At 51.0% G+C, this 19,622-nt stretch overlaps 1 protein-coding gene across 3 annotated transcripts in view; it reads right to left on the bottom strand.

The window, feature by feature from the left end:
- The window catches only part of GRAMD1B (GRAM domain containing 1B), a 167,542-nt gene extending 156,341 nt beyond the window's left edge, over positions 1–11,201 (bottom strand). For 2 of the 3 annotated variants that reach the window (XM_038535847.1, XM_038535846.1), the window contains exon 1: positions 10,828–11,201. In XM_038535847.1, coding sequence (XP_038391775.1) covers positions 10,828–11,201 — 374 coding nt within the window. Of the gene's footprint in view, positions 1–9,443; positions 10,579–10,827 lie in introns of those variants that run through there. The other variant, XM_038535848.1, reaches the window with a different exon arrangement.
- Positions 11,202–19,622: the final 8,421 nt, after the last annotated feature.

A 19,622-nucleotide genomic window follows, 5' to 3' on the forward strand; every position in this document is an offset into this window, starting at 1 on the left:
CAGAACCCCAGGCAGACGGACACTGAAGAGACAGACAGACAGGAGCGGCCCACGAACTATAGAAGCTCATTCTCAGCACCTATCAGTAGATCTGAAAAGTGACATCTCATGATTAATCAAACAAGTAACCAACCACTGTTCCAACTAAGGCTATGCAAACTCAGCCTTGCAGATGGCCCAAAAAACATCTCCCTTTTACTGACGAATAATAACCTTAGCACACCTCCTCAGACTCACCTACTTAGTCTTACAAGATGAAGAGAAACCTATGCCCTCTGCTTTACGGAGGAGAAAGACACCGAGATGGGGAGAGACTGAGTAATCAGTCCAGGACCACAGGGCGGGAACATGAGCTGAACCACAGCCGACACCCCTGGATGCCTCGGATGGTCCCCTAGACTGGTGCTGGGGCGCTGGTTCTAGGAAAAACCATCTAGAAGCGAGGCTGCGTGGGCTTCCTGAGTCTGCTGATGAAGATAGGGCTCCAACCCCCCACGGAATGGGCTCCCCAGACAGGAGGTGGGCCGCACGCCCAGCTGATGTGCAGGGTACCTGTGCTCCAGAGCCCTCTCTGCCACCCACCAACTTCACGGCCTTGGACTTCTGTTTGCTCCCAGTTGAGACGACCACACAAATCCCATCCACCATGAAGACTAGCTTCTCCGGGAGAGACGCAAGAGACGCAGAGCCAGAGCTGTAGGCATCAACAGGTGGCAGGCCGAGTGCAGAGAAGTAAGACAACGTAGTAGTGCCATTTGGTCCTAGGACCCTCCTCCCGTCTAACCTCCCAGCTGACTCTTTCCTCGGACCTTTTTTTTTTTTTTTCTCTCTCTCTTTTTTAATGCTGTAATCCAAATCCCATAGCTCTTGAAATGATCTTTTTCACATTGCTCTCCATATAGGTTGTGAGCTCCTCAATGGAAGGGCCGTTTGTGTCCATCCCTGTATCCCAAGCACCTGGACACACAGTACCTGATCCCTGGTAATCCAATAAACATTTCAACTGTGAGAACTAGCTCTCCTGAGTTTTCTGATCTTTCAGCCTCATCTCTCAAACTACAAACAAAAATCACATCCAGTCATAGAGCCATTTCAAGAAGCAACCCAAGCATGGAGAAGGCATCGGAGAGAGAGGAATCTTTCAGTGTCACTAGGAACTTGCTGAATGGTCGGGCGACTTTCTACTCTGCTCTTCCAGTACGTGTGGCTGCCAATTCCCCCAGTAAGTCTGCTGGGCCCCACAGCCCCCCGTGAGGTCCAAGTAATCACTAACAGAAACCCAGGGCTTCCCTCAGAATCTGCAGGCCACAAGTTACTACCAAGAAGAAGTCGTTGACAGAAAATCCTCAAAGGATGACGACCAGTGTCTCATCCTCACTGAGGACAAAACTAGAGAAAATGGGTTTGAACTGTACTAGGGGGGATTAGGTTGGATCTTAGGAAGAACTTTCTCGGCAGTGGGCCTTGAAACCTACAGAGAAGTAACCAAGAGAGGTGGTACAGTCCTCTTTTCTGAGGTCTTTTGTCTTTTTTTTTTTTTTTTTTTTTTAAGGAGGTCCTCACATATCAGGAAAATGTGGTTCATCACAGACAAAGAGAAAAACCCATGTTGTCACCCAAGCTAAGGGCAAACCGTTCTCTGGAGAAGCTCCACCCTGTTCAGAGTAACCTTTATTACTGCCATTCCGTCCATCCCTGAGAAGCAAACAAAAGGTCAGGAAGGGCTGCGGAGCGTAATGACCCAGCTAGAACACAAACACTTGCCGGATCAAGGCAGATGGCTCTGCGGCGTCAGACTGGCACTGGCGCATACGTGTGGTTGTGGAAAACACGAGGACGAGGCTAAGTGGCATCTCTGATGAGCAGGCTCTTAACCCCACTTTGGAGAAGTATCGCATCCTGAGGGCTCCTCCAGAAACAGTGCTGCAGGAATTCTTTTTTTTTTTTTTCCCCCTCATTTTGCAGACTCACCTGTCCTCAACCTAGGGACTTTACACTCCGCCCTACCTTCTACCGGGAAAAGGTACAGGAGAGCCCAATGAAACATAAAAAAGTCTATCACTTAGAAAGGAAACCTGAATGAGAAAACGCAGCATTCTTTTTTTTTTTTAAGATTTTATTTATTTATTCATAGAGACAAGAGAGAGAGGCAGAGACGCAGGCATCATACAGAGAGCCTGACGTGGGACTCGATCCAGGGTCTCCAGGACCACGCCTGGGCTGCAGGCGGCGCTAAACTGCTGCGCCACCAGGGCTGCCCAAAACGCAGCATTCTTAATAGACATAATGGTTTCCAACTTAAAGAGGAGGAAGTCAATTCAGAGAGTTGAACCTGTCTAATAAATGGTATAATCATAATTATATATTTCAGAATTATGGTTTTTGTAAAATTTTTTAACAGATTTCCAAGTTAAAAGACCATCTTGTTTATATCACTGTAATATGCAAAAGAGAATTAAACTCAAGTAATTTTGGTTATTCACAATTCTTAAGAGAGAAAGGAAGAAAAGTTTTTTCCTCAAATTCTTACATATATAGCTATATATCACCTACTAAATTTTCTTTTTTTAAAGGTTTTTTTAAAATACTTTATTTATTTATTAATGAAAGACACAGAGAGAGAGAGAGAGAGAGAGGCAGAGACATAGGCATAGGGAGAAGCAGGCTCCATGCAGGGAGCCCGATGCGGGACTCGATCCTGGGTCTCCAGGATCACGCCCTGGGCTGAAGGCAGCGCTAAACCACTGAGCCACCTGGGCTGCTCACCTACTAAATTTTCACTTTTTTTTATCAGAGGACATAAAATAAAATACATAATACACCCAATATGCTGCCCGTGGTTGGGTTAGCACAGCGAAATGATGAGCTGTGTCTTCCTCGTCTCTACTGTCCCCAATATTTGTGTTAACTACCTATTTTATTACACACACGATAGCCACTGCCAAGGCTGCAAACATTTCTTTTATGAAGCTGGGAGACCCTTGCAGAGCCTCAGAAATGTGTCACTAAACCCACCGTCCATAAGATCTTTCTGTATCCTCCTCATTGTGGGGGGTGCAAATATGCCAGGGTTACCATACTCCCCTTGCCCCCGCTGGACCCCCAAGGCAAATTCTTTTTCCAGAGTTGTGAAAGACAAGGGAAAAACCAAGTGGGTTGTTGTTGTTTTGTATGTATGTGTGTGTATGTTTTTTTGTTTTTTGTTTTTTTTTTTTACTTCCCTCACTCAGCCCCCTCATTTCCTGACTACGTTTGCTAACCAAGAAGCAGCAAGACTACAACTCTCTGTGGTCAAACCAAGTAGGTAAGAGGCAGCAGGCTGGGAAGAGGCATTCCTGCAGTGAGGGCTGACGTGGGGAGAGCTTATAAAGCCTGAGGCAACTCTGGAGAAGAGACTGGCCCAGACTTGAGGTCAGAGGTCCGAGTCCCCGGGCCATAAGCCAGATCTGCCACCTTGACGTGCCTAGCACCTTATTTCTTTATCTCATCTACAAATCAGGGTTGAACCAGAATCTCAACACAGGGTGTGCACGAAGGATGCAGAAAGGACTTCACACCATGGGACCAAAAAAAAAAAAAAAAAAATGCAATGAGCAGCAGGGGGAGGCCTTCAATGTAAAAGCCACAATTTCCCTATCCCCCCTCATCCACCGCTGATCTGAGCTGAGGCACAGCCACATCTTGCTGATGATTCTGAACTCTATTATTTGAATTGAAAATCCAGACACACAGTGTCTGGAAAACAGAGAATATTTGACACCAGGACTATTTTTAGAAGGTGGCACGGGGCGGCGGGGCCAGGGGGTTGGTGTAGCCAGCCCCTGCCCGCTGTCTCCTTGCTGCAGCTCGAAGCCGCTCCGTCCTGCCTCCCCGCCTCCCCTCTCCCATCTGAAGGCCTGTGTTTGATTTTCAGTTATGCATCTTGGATGGAAGCTTTGCTATCTCCTCCGGGAGCAGGAAGGTTGTTCTCAGGTGCTGAAGTCACAGGGCCAGAGCTCGCAGACCCCCCAGGCCCAGCCCAGCCCCACGAGACATGTAAAAGCTCCATCTTCCTTCACCCCAGGTACAACAGCCCCTGCGCGCATCGCCACACCAACGTGGGCCACAGAGGCAAAAACCCAAGAGCGCAAAAGCTCCAGATAAAGGCCTCAGGGCGCATGAAGCTCTTGCACGCACCCCAACCCGGCAACCACGGCGGGGGCCGCTCTCAGGCCAGCTTGGCGGGGCTGAACACCTGCTCTGGGCCCAGGGCTCGCCCGCCGAGGTCAGGAAGCTTAGCCATTCAGACGCCGTAATGGAAAACGGTGTTACCCTAGAAGCAATTATCAGTGACCAGCCTAGCAACTGGTGGATGGAGAGTACTCGAGAGAAACCAACCACCCAGGGCAGAACCATCACCCGCTAATCTGCCCCGGGATCACCCGCCACCCCCCCCTCCTGGCTGACACGTAACCGGTGCCCCCGAGACTATAACCCCCACGGAAACTCTTAAAAATACCACCTCCCACAGGGGACCCTGGCCAGTGTGAGTCAGCCCTTGGGGCTCTACCTCGACCCCCTCAGTTTCCACCAACTGTCAGCATCTGGAAACCGCATCTACAGCCAGAGGCCGGCGGCTTGTCCCGGAGCCCATGGCCCAGGCCGGTCAGCAGAGGCCTCACTCGCGGCACCTGCCCGTAACGCTTCCTCCCGGAGGCCTTCGCATCCTGTGCCCTCGTCCCCACCCTCTCTCACACCTTCCCCTCCACGCGGGTGGCTTCTCAAACATGCAAGAGCCAGCGGTTTGCAGGCCCTGGAGAGATGGTCTGTCAGGAGCTCGGGCTCTGGAATGGTTCAGATCTCACCCTCGCCTCTGGTTGATCAGGAGCAAGTTGATCTCTGAACTTCAGGTTTCTCAGCCATAAAACCCACCTTGAGGTGGGGGGTGGGGGGTGTTTCTTGTGCAGATTAAATGTGATTACAGACTGAGGGCGCTCAGCAGCAAACTTGGCCCAAAGATGCAGTCCCCGCCCTCAAGGATTTATGGGTCTAGTAGGTTTTCACTAGTTTCACCTTTTGCAGCACTAATTGCTGATGCATCACAGGGCTCCTCTGCGTTTGTTCTTGCTGTTTTGTGTTGAGAAAGCATGGCATTCCTCTCTTCCCCCACTCGCCGGGCTTCTCATACATGGCAGGGTATGCACAGAGCATCTGGAAGCCCAGTTCACCCGGCTCCCCCAGAAATGGAGCTGAAACCAGAAGCAAGGCTCTCTCCAAAGGTCAGAGGGAAGGGCTGAAGAATCAAGATAAATACTCCAGCGACGCCATTACCTGCCAACCCACACACCAGAGAGGCTGGCACCACCAGGTGGATACCCTTGGTCTACCTGGCTGCGCAGACCCAGTGAGCGCCGCCGCCTGAGGTCAGATGTGTGCAGCAGAGCAGAAACCCTGAGGCTCTAAGGTGAAGGGACTCTAAGCAGGGTGAGCATGTTACACAGAAGAGGGGAGAGAACAGCCAAGGGAAATGGTGGTGCAAAGGATGACGATAACAGGGCGGGGGGGGGGGGGTGTCGCCCTGGACAAAGAGGCAGAGAAGTGCTGCTGAGTCCCCTGGGAAGGCAGCCTACAGGTAGCCATCCACACCTGCACGCTGGGCCCCTGTCAGCGCTCCCTTCCCCTTTCAGGGAATCAGAACAGGATGCCATCTCGGTGCAGTTTCTGACTTTTCAACAGAATCTGGCAGGTCAAGAGAGTTTTTGGGGTTTTTTAAAAGATTTTGTTTATTTATTTGACAGAGAGGAAGAGACAACCAGTGCACAAGCAGGGGGAGCTGCAGAGGGAGAAGCAGGCTACCCACTGAGCGGGGAGCCCGATCGATCCGAGCTTGATCCTAGGACCCCGGGATCACAACCTGAGCCGAAGGCAGTTGCTCAACTGGCTGAGTCACCCAGGCACCCCTCAAGAGAGAGTTTTGAAAAATTGCCACAACCAGTGACAGCCAAGGAATGCAGGGGGACGTACAGGCACTAATTCCAAAAGCTTGTCCCATCCACTTCGGACTCTGTTGTTCAGGGAGCTCAGAGGACAATGCGGCCAGAACTAACTAACTAACCAACTAAATATATATATATATATATTTTTTTTTAATTACCATCTTATGTTAAATGGTGGCAAAGACAACGATTCCCAGCCAGAGTGCTGCAAGAACAAAGCAGGGCTCAGGCCCCTACCTCACCACCCAGTTCACACAGGGCACGGCTCAGCATCAATCCCAGGTTCTAGAACCTATAGCAGCTCCTCCGTGAGCTGAATCCTCTTTGTTTACTGAGCACACGGTCAATGGGATCTCAACGCATTGCTGTTGACTGACTGATAAACTCAAGCTCAAACCCTTCAGCATAAATCTGTCAGCCCATCAGTTCACCACCCTGTTTTCCACATCCTTCATCGAGACCATTCGTGGTCATCCGTTCCCATCTTCAAGCCAACAATCCACCCCCTACCCCAACCCCGTGCTGCTTTTGCCAAGCATCTGGTCTCCATTCAAAACTCTGCTCTTAGAGCACCTGGGTGGCCCAGGGGTTAAGTATCTGCCTTTGGCTCAGGTCCTGATCCTGGAGTCCTGGGATTGAGTCCCACATCAGATTCCCCACAGGGAGCCTGCCTCTCTGCCTCTCTCTCTGTGTCTCTCATGAATAAATAAATAAAATCTTAAAAAAAAAAAAAAAAACCCTGTTCTTGGGGCACATGGGTGGCTCAGTTGGTTGAGTGGCCAACTCTTGATTTTGGCTCGGGTCATGATCTCAGGGTCATGGGACTGAGCTCCACGTGAGGCTCCATGCTCAGCAGGAAGTCTGCTTGAGATTCTTTCTCCCGTGCCCTCTACCCATCCCCCTGCTCACATTTGCTCTCTCTCAAATAAATATATGAACTTTTAAAACAAAAGAAAATTTGAAACACCTACTGCTCTCCACAGTAAGCAGAGGCATGCCTGCATGGGCCAGCATGATGAGGAACAGGAGCACTGAGGTTGATTTATAAAGGGTGTGGGTTTCCTTTTGGGGTCACGAAAATGCTCTCTGAAATTGACTGCAGTGAAGATTATGCATATCCAGGAATATGCTAAAAACCACTGAATTTTATACTTTAAATGACTGAATGGTTGGTATGTTACATAAATTATATCTCAATAAAGCTGTCATGGGGGAAAAAGAAAACCTCAGCTCTAAACTCAGCTCCTCCAGGAAATTTTGACTTATGAATTAAAGATACTTCCATTCCAAACAGTAGAGAAAAAAAGAATCATTCTTACACTCATTTTTTATTTATTTGTCAACAAACATGTATCAATCACCACAGACGGCCAAGCACAGTGCTAGACAGTGAGGATACGAAGATGAACCAGACGAAGCTGGGCATGCATTATTTCAGTACCGCACCCCAAGGCCCTTGGTTCTCCAAACCATCTTCCCCACTTCTTTCTTCCTAGGATTTTTTTTTTAAGATTTTATTTATATATTCATGAGAGCCACAGAGAGAGAGAGAGGCAGAGACACGGGCAGAGGGAGAAGCAGGCTCCCTGCAGGGAGCCTGACATGGGACTGGATCCCAGGACCCCAGGATCACGCCCTGAGCCAGAGGCAGACGCTCAACCACTGAGCCTCCCAGGTGCTCCTCTCAATCCTTTCCGCGTTTAACTTCGTGCAGTTAAAATCCACAGCCCCTTGCTTTCTATGGCACCAGACCCTGGAGGCCTGAAAGGGGCTTTTCTCCCCTGCACAGAGGTCGACTCGGAGTGGGGAGTGTGGAGAGGAAGGAAGGCCAGCAGGCCGGGCCTGGGATGCTGATGCCCCGGCTAAACCAGCCCAGAGCAGAGCAGTTTGCCAATCCTGTAACGCGTGAGGAGTCCCAGGTGCGGCTGGAAAACGTTTGCACGTGTATTACTCCTGAGACACGTCTCCCTTTCCATGATGAAGATGACGCACACAGAGCATGACTGAAGTGAGGTATCCAAGGTCCCACACCCACTACACGACAGAACTTAAATTTAAACTGAAATCTTGGGGCAGCCCGGGTGGCTCAGAGATTTGGCGCCTGCCTTGGGCCCAGGGCGTGACCCTGGAGACCCAGGGTCGAGTCCCACGTCAGGCTCCCTGCATGGAGCCTGCTTCTCCCTCTCTGCCTCTCTCTCTCTGCCTGTGTCTCTGCCTCTCTCTATCTCTCATGAATAAATAAATAAGATCTTTAAAAAAAAATAAACTGAAATCTTCTGGCTTCACGTCCAATATTCTTTCTGGTCTGCTGCCTCCGAACGCCAGCTCCTTCTCAGGCAAACTTCCTGGGCATCTACAAGCATCTACTCGCTCGACTGCTTCTTTTCCCTCCATGCAGCCTTTCATTCCTAAGGCCTCCCCACGATGGGGTTTTATCTTTGCGGAGATCCGGAGAGATTCCAACAGGAGGCAGCGTAAGTGGGTAAGAGACGATATGGGAGTCAGACCAATTTGGGTTTGAATCCAGAGTCTGCCTTTATTACACACACACACACACACACACACACACACACACACACTCTTCTCAGCCAGCAAGCCATCATTTAAAAGACTGCTTTCATCTACACCTAGAGGGTGAAAATCCTTCCTGATTTTAAGAATACTGAAGATTCTATGGCATCCTTGGACAACTCTCAAAACCAAGAAAACCTTTCTTAATTCTAACCAAATCCACCCCCATCCTCACCCTGGCCGCAATGCAAGACTCTTCCCCATATTCTGTCCTCAATATGTGTGCTGAATCCCCAAACCAAAACGGGGTCTCTATTAGGGTCTCTCGCATTTCAGGGGAGGCTCTCTATGAGGGCCTCTCGCATTTGAGAGGAAAGCTGACAACCCATGATGAACTATGTTTTTTAATTTTTTTTATTGGAGTTCAATTTGCCAACATATAGCATAACACCCAGTGCTTTGATAGGGATTGCACTGAATTCAAGATTAGCTCCTGGCTGGCTCAGCTGGTAGAGTCTGGTTGTGACGTCGGGCCCCACACTAGGCATAGAGATTACCTTAAAAAAGAAGAAGAAGGGGGGGCACCTGGGTGGCTCAGTGGTTGAGCATCTCCCTTTGGCTCAAGTCCTGACCCGTGGGGTCCTGGGACTAAGTCCCACATCAGGCTCCCCACAGGAAGCCTACTTCTCCTTCTGGCTATGTCTCTGCCTCTCTGTGTCTCTAGTGAATAAATAAAATCTTAAAAGAAGGAGAAGAAAAAGGAAGAAGAGAAGAAATTTAAAAATAAGCTTGCTCCTCTTCTCTCGACTCTGTGGAAAAGGCAGCAGGATGGGGCACCAGACAGAAAGAATTATCCTCAGGTCCACAAAAAACTACATCCGCACTTGAAAGTAGAACCACTTCCAGTTAAAGGAAAAGAGATTGTGGAAAGCTTATCATAACCCCACCAATTCCTCAGTGTCCCCTCAAAGAGACAAGGCCTACTTCTTTCTTCTTCTTCTTCTTCTTTTTTTTTTTTTTGTAACCTCTGCACCCAATGTGGTGCTCACACGACCCTGAAGAGACCAAGAGCCACAGGTTCTCCCCACTGAGCCAGCCTGGTGCCACCACCCTGCTTCTTTTGCCTTTGTCCATACTGTTCCTCTTTCCTGATCTCATGCCCCCGGCCTCATACTTTTCCTGCTGTTTTCTACCACCTGTCTGTATTGGTCAGTTTGAGACTCTCTTTCAGCATCTTTCTATTTTCCAATGGCTCCACCTCCTCCAGAGGAGTGAAACTCACTTGTCTCAATTGGTCACACGAGTCTCCACCCATCCTCCTCCTACAACTTGGCACCTCCTTTTTCTACCCAGTCCTCCCTGCTCGCCCTCCAGGACCCCATCAACATTAGCCGGTACCAGATGGAGCTCAGGAGAACATTCAATAAACACTGGTTGAATTGATGTGGATGAAACAGGACAGGCTGGGAGGAGGAGTCCTGGGCAAGGTGGCCAATCCTTCAGCTGCCCAAAGAAGGGTGCCAACCTCCCTTAAGAGATAGAACTCTGGAGTGTCTAAAGGAGCAGAGTCCATGGTATCAAAGAGCCTGTAAGGATCCCTCTCCCTGCAACCAGGCGGTGGATTTGGCTCCAACACACCTCCTAGCCAAGGCTGTATGGACCTGCCCTATGGTTTTCTACGCTGGGTGACAGGACAACTTCTCCCACTATTCAGATGCCACACTAACCCAGGGGAAAAAAAAGGGGAGGAGCTGCCACAAACCACAGCAGCTCTAGAAGTCCGAAGACTCTCTGTAGTAGGAAATGTGCCTCTCTCAACCTGCATGTTCCAGCAGGTGCACTCCACGTGTGGGCCAGGACAGGCAAGCTGGTTGTGGCCACGATAACATAAAAACTGAAGCGGAGTTCAGCGGTGTAAGTGTAGGGTGGAGGCGCCCCTTAACCTCTCTCGGCTTCGGTTGTGTCCACGTCTTAAACGGGAACAACAGTGGTGCCTAGCGCAGAGTTTTCCTGATGCCCGGCGCGGGCTGTAGGGACCTGCCCGGGTTAAGGACCCAACAGATGCGAGCTGCCAAGGGCTTTCCTGTTCATTCTGCAGAGAGGATGGAATGAGATGGAAAGCGGCGGGCAGCCCCACGGGGAGGGAGTCGCAGGCCCCCAGCCCAGGCCCCCGCCCCGGCCCCGGCCCCGGCCCCGGAGGGGGGCGGAGGGCGACACGCGCAGCAGCCGCGAGGGCGCCCCCGCTGCCCGCCGAGGTGGGGGCCCGGACGCCCCCCGGGGGCCGGGGCGGGGGCTGCAGGCGCGGGCGGGGGGGTGGGGCAGGGGCGGCGCGGGGACGTACCTGCTCTCACTGCACTCCTTCCGCTCCCTCACCCTGAGCCACTTGCGGAGGAGGAAGCGCTTTCGGCGCGGAGACGCGCTGGGTGTGGAGCAGTTGGACCACGGGGTGTCCTCGTCGCTGGAGGGCGTGATCTCGATGGACGGCAGCTGCAGGAACTCCTTGCCCGGGGCCAGGACGCCGGGCAGCTCCCGCGCCAGCCCGGCCTCCAGGCTCTGCTCCTGCACGTTCTTCGTGCGGCGCATCTTGAAGCGCCGGCGGCGGAGCGTGGGGGTCGACGAGCTGGACCAGAGCGGGCCGCCCTCGGGCGCGCCCTGGGGCGCGGGCACCTGCAGGGCGGGCGGCTGCAGGTTCTCCAGCATGTTGGCCGCCGGCATGGGGTCCGCGCTCCGGGCCGCTCCCGGGGGCGCCCTCGCCGCCCGAGCCGCGCGGGGGGCAGGCCCGGCTCCCGGGGCGCCGCGGGGCAACTTTCCGGGGCGCGCCCCCCTCCCGGCCGCCCTCCGGGGCTCCCGCGGCGCCCGCTTGTTTTCCTCGCGCGCTCTCCCGGCGCTGGCGTCTTCGCCTCGGGGCTCGGCGGGGCTCGGCGGGGCTCGGCGGGGCTCGGCGGGGCCCCAGGGGCGGCTCGGCGCGCTCTCAGCGGCTCGCGGTCGGCCGCCCGGGCTGCGGAGCCGGCGTGGCGCTGCAGGGAGGCGGAGGGCGGGAGGCGGGGGGCGGGGGGCGGGGGGAGAGAGAGGAAGCGAGACACTGGATAAAAACAGAAACAAAAAAGCAGGAGGGGGGAGCCGAGGGAGGGGAGGGGAGGTCACTTCTGTCCAGAAGGGGCACGCACGGCAGCGACGGCCGGGGCAGCCGAGCGCGGAGCCCCTTGGGGAGGGACTCTACCTCCGCGCACCGGCTGCTCCAATCAGCCTAATGAAACAGGATCACAAACCAAACTTTCTCAAAGCACCGATTGGCCAGGCAAGCTCCCATTAGTCGAACGCCCAGCTTTTTCTTTGGGGGAAGGGAGGAATCAGGAATTCAGTCCTCACTCCCCAAGGCCACCCAAGACCCAGGGTTGAGGGGAAAGCAGGGGGCTTTTCATTTTCAGCAGGATGTCTTCGAAGAAAAAGTGCTTTCTTTGAATGGTTTGGGAGGGCAGGCAGGTGCACGGGAAGGCTGGGAGTAGTCAGAGCCCCTTCCCCCCTCCCCTTCCCGTAAGGTTCCCTGGAGGCTGCTTCCAAAATGACCAGTTGAGAGGAGAGAAGGGTTCTCTTGTGGAATAAGCTGAGGACAGCGGACATGACTTACGGAGGAAGGACAGACAATAGGATCTGAGAGACACAGGACACACAGGACCAGCAAGGAAACAGGGACTGATCCCTCTCCATCTTGAGCTGCCCTGTCAATACTGTAGCCCCATCCCAAGCACACAATGAAGTTATTGGAAGGTGAGCACCCAGAAGGCAAAGCATCCAGCAAAGCCCCCTGGGAGTTACGTTCCTGGGGGATGATTCAATTCTGCTTCAACCTGCAAGGGGTATGGACTGAGTCACAGAAAGTCTAAGATGTCCCCCAGGTCATGGAACCCGGGAAGTGAATCAGCCCGGGCAGTGTCTGAAGGTAGGCTGACCCACTCACTCCCTAGACCCAAGTACCTCCAGCCCTGAGAGCCTGGCCCGAGAACTGATCCACTTGAACGAGGCATTCTCCACCTGGGACTGAGCCTAAACCAGCCCAGCTTCTAGAGCAGAGGCTGTATGGTCCATTCTCCTCCCTCCCAGTCCAGAGCATAAGCCTCTCCACTAATCGCCTCTCCACAAAGTAGAGTCAGTAGCTTTCAGATAGACCAGGAGGAGCACAGAAGAATGCACCGCTGAATCCACAATTCGATTCGATTTCTTCTCTGCCCCTCTATGGACTCTATGAGTCCAATTTCCAGTGAAGAGCTGATGCCCAGCTTCCCCACCAGCATGGAGGATGCAGGAACATTTCATGAGTGTCCCAAAGCTGAACAAATAGCACATTTCTCAAAGACTACAAGAACTCACTGCAAGAAAATATGTCCCTGCAGGCCAGTGAGACATCAAGTATGACAACTGGCCATGGGTCGGTCCATCACGCCCTGGAATGACCCACGGAGAGGAGCTCAAGGTTTCAGGACATTGCACAATGTCCAAGAGGCCAGGAAACGACGGGAAGTAAGTTTTGCGCTGGGGGACAGAGGTACCGTGGCCGGAAAGCCAAGGCCAGGCCCACCTGTAAATGACTCCCTGGAACATCGGCTCGTCTTATTTCTGACTCTCCACATCCGGCCATTGGCTCCCTCAAAGGTGGTTTGGTATCACTTTTTTAACTCCCGGACATGACACAGAAAGGAGAAACCCCCTTCAGGTGTCCGGCCTGGCAAGGAACAGAATGCTTCTTCCGGCCCCGGGGAATGCTGAGGGCGCATGATGGCAACTCCAAACTTCAGGATACGGAGTTAAGCCCAGGCGCCAGTTGCTCACTGCCCTGGACTTCCTCCAAGGACAAGCGCTTTGCAGGGGATCCAGTAACTTCCCATTGCAAGGAACCTGCCTGTTGAGGAGCCTGCCGAAACAGGAAGCCAAACAACACAAAGCAAACACACAAACACAAACATGATGATCCACAACACAGGGCTAATCGACTTGATGGGTATGGGGGGTGGACTCATAGGGGGACCAGGCCCCCCCCCCAAAGTTGAGCACTCTGAATTTAAATGGATGCCTCCTAGAAGGAATTAAAGTCACCAGGCTCCCTCTTCCCACCCACTGCAGCCGCTTTTCCCACCCACAATAGGATTCTGGACCTAAAATCTAAAAATCCTGGGAGATTTAATCTAAGCCTTGGGCACAGCAGTAGTTGAGAATGATCATTTACATTTCACCCGGCCTGAGGGAAAACCTCCTCCAAACGAAATCTGAAATGGTTTCACTTGGCTGAGCAGCAAGCAGATGCCCAGAGGACCGCAGGTCCCCAGCACTGTCCTTGCATACTGCTGCCTTCTTTCCTTCAAGCCTTTATCCACTAAAACCCCCGTTCAAACCACATCCCCCGGCCCCCTGCCACCTGTTTGTCTTTTTTTTTTTTTTTTTTACCATGGCATGACCCAGTGAGATGATAAAGGGGGAACTGCTTTGAGAAATGAGAGCCCCTAGACGGCGAGCCATCCTTACTGTTAAACAGACAACAAGCGTGTTGAGGGAAGAACCAAGTTTCTCCTCTCTTAGATTCTCTTCGGTATCCTGGGTGTTTTGTGGCATAGTAACCTTTACGCTTCTGTAAAGGACGTCCCTACATACTATTTTATCTTCCCAGTGACCTAGGAGTGAGACAAAACTTTATCCAAGGTCATAGATAAATAATAATCATCTCAAAGACAAAGCCGGAACTTGAACCCAGGTCTTTGGGAGCCCATTGGAGGCCACCGGAATCTCAGCAACCGTATCAGCTCCGGAAAGCAGGGGGGCCCCCGTGGCACCCGAATTTTACCAGCCCTCACTTCGGCTGGGTGTATCACGAAGCTCTAGGCCACTATTCAGTTCCATCCACTGTCTGACAAGTGGGCAAATAGAAGCACAGAATGCTGAAAAATAACTTCCCCAAGCAGCTGGCGGCATGGGGGTTAGGACTTCAAAATCTCAGCCCCTGCATTCCTCTCCCTGCCACTGTCCCACATTTGGCTCCGAGAAGACTCTGTGGTTCTCTCTGGGAAGCTGACCTCACCTCTGGCCTCCCAGACAGGTGGTGGCCAGAACAACCTGGCCTCCCTTCCCCCAGCCGCAGCCAGGCCTCTGACTTTAAATGAAAGGAGCTCATATTACCAAGCAACTGTTGTTTATGCTCAGCTGTTCAGGCTCCCTTTTCCTGCAGACACAAGACACCCAACACCTGTCCATTACTTCTGGAGACCCACTAACTATAGTCTGGTTTTCAGCCAAAACTTCAGGAGGGAACCTAAGTGAAAAATACTAGCTGTGAAGCCAGATTTCTCCTGAGTGCCTATCCCACTGATGTGCAAAGGGCCAGACCCCAGGGACCCACCATCCCAACTGCCCAAGGGGTCCCAGGGGCTGGCAACTCCCAAGAGCCAAGCCAGGAGTGTCCCCCTCAACACTGCTGCCACAATCCAGAGGGTCCCCACCGGCAAGCTTGGGACGAGGGAACTTCCAAACCCAAGGGCTGACCTGTGTACAAGGAAGGGAAAGAAGCAGGCAGCAGGCATGCACCGAGTGGACCCTGTTACTACCAGAGAAGCTGGAAATCGGACAGAAATGTGAATGATGCTGTGGCGCGGGGTTATTATCCTTCTTTAAATGCAAAGTGAAGGATGGGAGGTCCTACCTTCTAGCTCTCCTTGTGCTGCCAGCAAGAGGAAGTGAGTGTAGAGCTCAGTGTGGGAGATTCAGGTTGGATGATAAACATCTATTGAGAGTAAATCCAGTTAGGGACTGGAATGTATGACCAACGATGGGTAGAATGGCTTTCTCTGAACATCTTTAAAGGTAACTGGAGCTTAGTTAAAGGCAGTGGCAGGAAAGAGATGATGTCTTAAAGGCCCAGTCCCCCACCCCCCCACCAAGGATCTGTGAGGCCCCAGATTCTCACTTTAAAAAAAAAAAAGGCAGTTCATTTATGCATCTTGATTACTGGATCCTAAACACCTCCCTGAAACCCATAAACGACTGTAATGTCTTGCATGATGGGACAGAAAATCGGGGACTTGTCACTAGGGTGGTGACAGGACAAGGAGCCAGGAGTGGGGAGACAGGAGCAAGAGGAAGAGCTGGAAAGAAGCTGGGGCCTCACAGACCTGCCATCTGCATTCTGTTCCTTTCAGTAATCCCTACCTCATTTCCCTGAGGAGGTACTAGCTGCCCAAGACGTCAGGGGAAACTGCACAGGATCTGTGTGGTCAGAGGAGGCCAGAGCGTGCTGGCTGAACAAATCTCAATAAAACCACAGCTGGCCAGCCACCAGGCCCAGCATCTCCTTCTGAGGAAGAGAAAGGAAATGGCACGAGGCCTGCGTGGAGTCTCAGGTCCCTAGGACAGGGCGCTGGCTTGGCCTCTCAGCCACCAGGAATGCCTGAGGTTGGCAAAGCACTTCCGCCAGCCTTTAGCAGGGGTCAGGGTGAACAATGACGCCACCTCGGGAGAAAGACGGTCACCAGATAAGCCTCCCTGGTTTAATTGCTCATCAAAAGGCTTAAGAGTCAAAGAAGACTTTTTTGCACAGCAACATTTGGCTGCCCTGTGCTCTTGACACCGGGATACCAAGGCACAGCAGACATCATCTTCTTGTCCTCTGAGCCTTACAAGGACGGTCTTTGTGCAAACCAAGGCCGGAAGAAACTTCCTGACGTCACCCTATCTGTCTCCTTGCTGTCCTTGCAGGTGGCATGGTCTGAGTATTATGCTGCTTTCCTTGGAAGTGGCAAATGCCATCGGCACTCCAACCTTGTGACGAAGTGCACAGGCCCAAGGCATGCTATCTGAGCTTTAGACCCCTTTCCACCACTCACTAACTGTTTGGTTTGGGAGTAGGTTGCTTAATTTCTCCATCGCAGTCTCCTCACCTGTAAGATCATAGTGATTAATAACATCTCCCCCCTGGGTTGTCGTGGGCACTCAAACAGCATAGGACACTTCGAACAGTGCTTGGCACAGAGTAAGTGGTCTGTAAACGTGAGTCTCTGTTATCCTGAATTAAGTCCCCTGAGGATACCCCCGTGAGGAAGCAGGACTATTCCTGTTGACTTCCAACTCAAGTTTAATTCTACAAGTATCTGTTAAGCTAGAGCACTGTGTGAGGTTCCTTACCAACTGCTAAGAGTGCAGCAAGACAAAGAAGGCGTGGTTTGGGCACTGAAGCACACGGTGGAGCAAGGCAGGATTAATTAAGTGCAAAATATAAGTGAAAAAGAGGTGTGAGAAGTGGGAAGATCGCTACATTTTAACTAGAGGGAAAGAGGTGGTGGAGGCTGGCTCTGTGGACGCATCCGTACCTAAGATAAAGTACGAATTCCAGTAGAAAAGAAGAATAGGGCATTCTGGAATAAAGAAACAGTTGTTTTTTTTTTTTAAGATTTTATTTATTTACTCATGAGAGACACACAGAGAGAGGCAGAGACACAGGCAGAGGGAGGAGCAGGCTCTCTGTGGGGAACCCGATGTGGGACTCGATCCCAGGATCCTGGCATCACACCCTGGGCTGAAGGTAGTGCTAAGCCGCTGGCTGCCCATAAAGAAGCAGTTGTAATAAAGGCACTGAGGGGTCAATACTCATGAAGCATTTTTTGAAAATAGGGAGCAGTAAGTTAAGGGCCTATGGAGGGACACAGAGGAGATGAGGCCAAATGAGAATCAGATTGGTAAGTGTTCAAAGTTTAGATTTTATTCTTTAAACAAAGAGATGCTGGGATCCCTGGGTGGCTCAGCGGTTTAAAGCCTGCCTTCGGCTCAGGGCGTGATCCTCCAGGGCATGACCCTGGGGTCCCGGGATCGAGTCCTGCATCGGGATCCCTGCATGGAGCCTGCTTCTCTCTCTGCCTGTGTCTCTGCTTCCCTCTCTGTATGTCTCTCATGAATAAATAAAAATCTTTAAAAAAATAAAAATGCTATTCAAATTTTTTGTTTGTTGCAGGGGGAATGATATTATCAACCTGTGTTTGAAGACCATCAGTTCTAGGGACTGTGAAATATGTAGTGGAGGAACAAAATATGGGACACACAGAGTCCAATCTGGAGGCTCGTATTCAGTGTTTCATATTTTTGGAATATCGGCTATACACACGGCAAAGAGTTCAGGTAAAAGATGGGGGAAAATCTGAAATAGGGCAGGAGAAAAATGTGGAATAAGAAGAGGCGGACAAGGAAAAGAGGAAAAGAAAAGCCCTGTGAAGATCTATTCGTAGACATAGATTGGAGGAAAACCAAGAATGAGGGATGATTCGGAAGTAAAGGGGAGGAAAGGTGCCAACATTTATTGAATGCCTACTGAAAGCCAGGCGCTGGGGCTAAGTGTTCGCACACAAAATCCCATGTAACCCTCTCAGCCACCCCGAGAAAGAGATTTCAAAACTCCATTTTAGGATGATGAGAGATTTTAAAAGGCGACTTGCCCAAGTTCACCCAGCTAGCAAGTAGAGGATGGGCACACCTTTCAGCTAGGGTCTCTCTACTGGAAAACTCATGGTTTTTTTCAACTACGCCACACATTTCAGAAAGATAAATGATGCCAAAGGCTATAATGAAGTCAGGCAGGGGAAAGACTGAGATAATTCCATTAGATTTTATAATTAGGTCACTGGTGATCTCCAAGAGAAAAACTGCAGTGGAGCAGCCAGAGAAGAAATGCTATGGGCAGAAGTTCAAGAGTGAGTAGAGGAAGTATGAATGGAGGCTTGCAAAGTTACACCACTTCTTCCAGAAATTAGGCAGTGAAGCAAGTGAGTGACATCTAATTTTTTTAAAAGATTTTATTTTATTTTGAGAGAGTGCAAGAGGGGAGAGGGGCAGAGGGAGGGGGAGAGGGAATCTCAAGCAAACTCCGTGCTAAGCACAGAGCCCGACACAGGACTCAGTCCCACAACCCTGAGATCACAACCTGAGCCAAAATCAAGAGCCAGACATCATCTTCCTAACTGACTGAAACACCCAGGTGTCCCAATATCTATTCATTTTTAAATAGTCATTGAGCATCTACTGTGTTAAACATTCTTCTAGGACCTTCATCTGGACTGTGAAAAAGCAGTGTGTGTGTGTGTGTGTGTGTGTGTGTGTGTGTGAGAGAGAGAGAGAGAGAGAGAGAGAGAGAGAGGTGGAGTGGGGGACATTTAGGGCATAGGGATATCGAGTTTTTTTCCTTTTAATTTGTGTGTATTTGTGTTGTATTGTTGGTAGATGCTACGTTTCAGAGGAACAAAACGTGACTACGATTATGCCATTGAAGACAGAGTTCAGCCTGTATCTGCTAAGAAAACCGAAGCATGGTAGAGTACCTGGTAATCTAGCAAATCAATCAAAAAGCATTAATATGCCCAGACTCTAAGCATTCCACAATACTGGGTACTGTGAAGGCCTCCTGAAAAGTTTCTACGAAACCATTTATTCTGAAACATGATTTTTGAACACCTATCAGAGATGACACTGGCCTCCATTGCTTCAAACCTTGGGCGGGAGAGGAGAGCAGAAAACCAATCCAAGAACTACAGTTTGGTAAGAAAAGCCACTTCAGTAGAGGCATGTGTCAAATGCAGTGTGAACCCAGAGGAGAGAGAGATCTTGATCCAGAGAGATCTTCGTGGGGGAGACAGTACCTACCCAAGGTTGAAGGTCAGCAGAGGACCTTTCCAGGTAGAGGAAGGACATGCTTCTAGACAGAGAGGCCACACATGCAAAGACACTGAGGTATGAAAGGGAGCGAGGTATATATATTTTAAAGATTTCAGTTTTTATTCATTTACTTCAGAAAGAGAGAGAGAGAGAGAGAGAGAAGCAGACTCTTTGCTGAGCACAGAGCCGGATGCAGGGCTCAATCCCAGGACCCAGAGATCACCACCTGAGCTGAAATCTATAGCGGGACACTCAAACAAACCCAGGCACCCGGAGAGCATGGTATATTCTTGAAATTACAAAAGAACAGTTTGGATCATAATGTTCAGTTGGGTGAGGGCTGAGAACAAGAGAATGTATCTACTATAAATCTTCCTTCATTCACCCATCCAAACATGTTTATTGGGTACACTGTGTTCTGGATGCCTGGAAAACAGGGACTCACAAAAGCAAGTCTGT

The sequence above is a fragment of the Canis lupus genome, chromosome 5 (assembly GCF_011100685.1).
Source record: "Canis lupus familiaris isolate Mischka breed German Shepherd chromosome 5, alternate assembly UU_Cfam_GSD_1.0, whole genome shotgun sequence".
NCBI classification, from domain to species: Eukaryota; Metazoa; Chordata; class Mammalia; order Carnivora; family Canidae; genus Canis; species Canis lupus.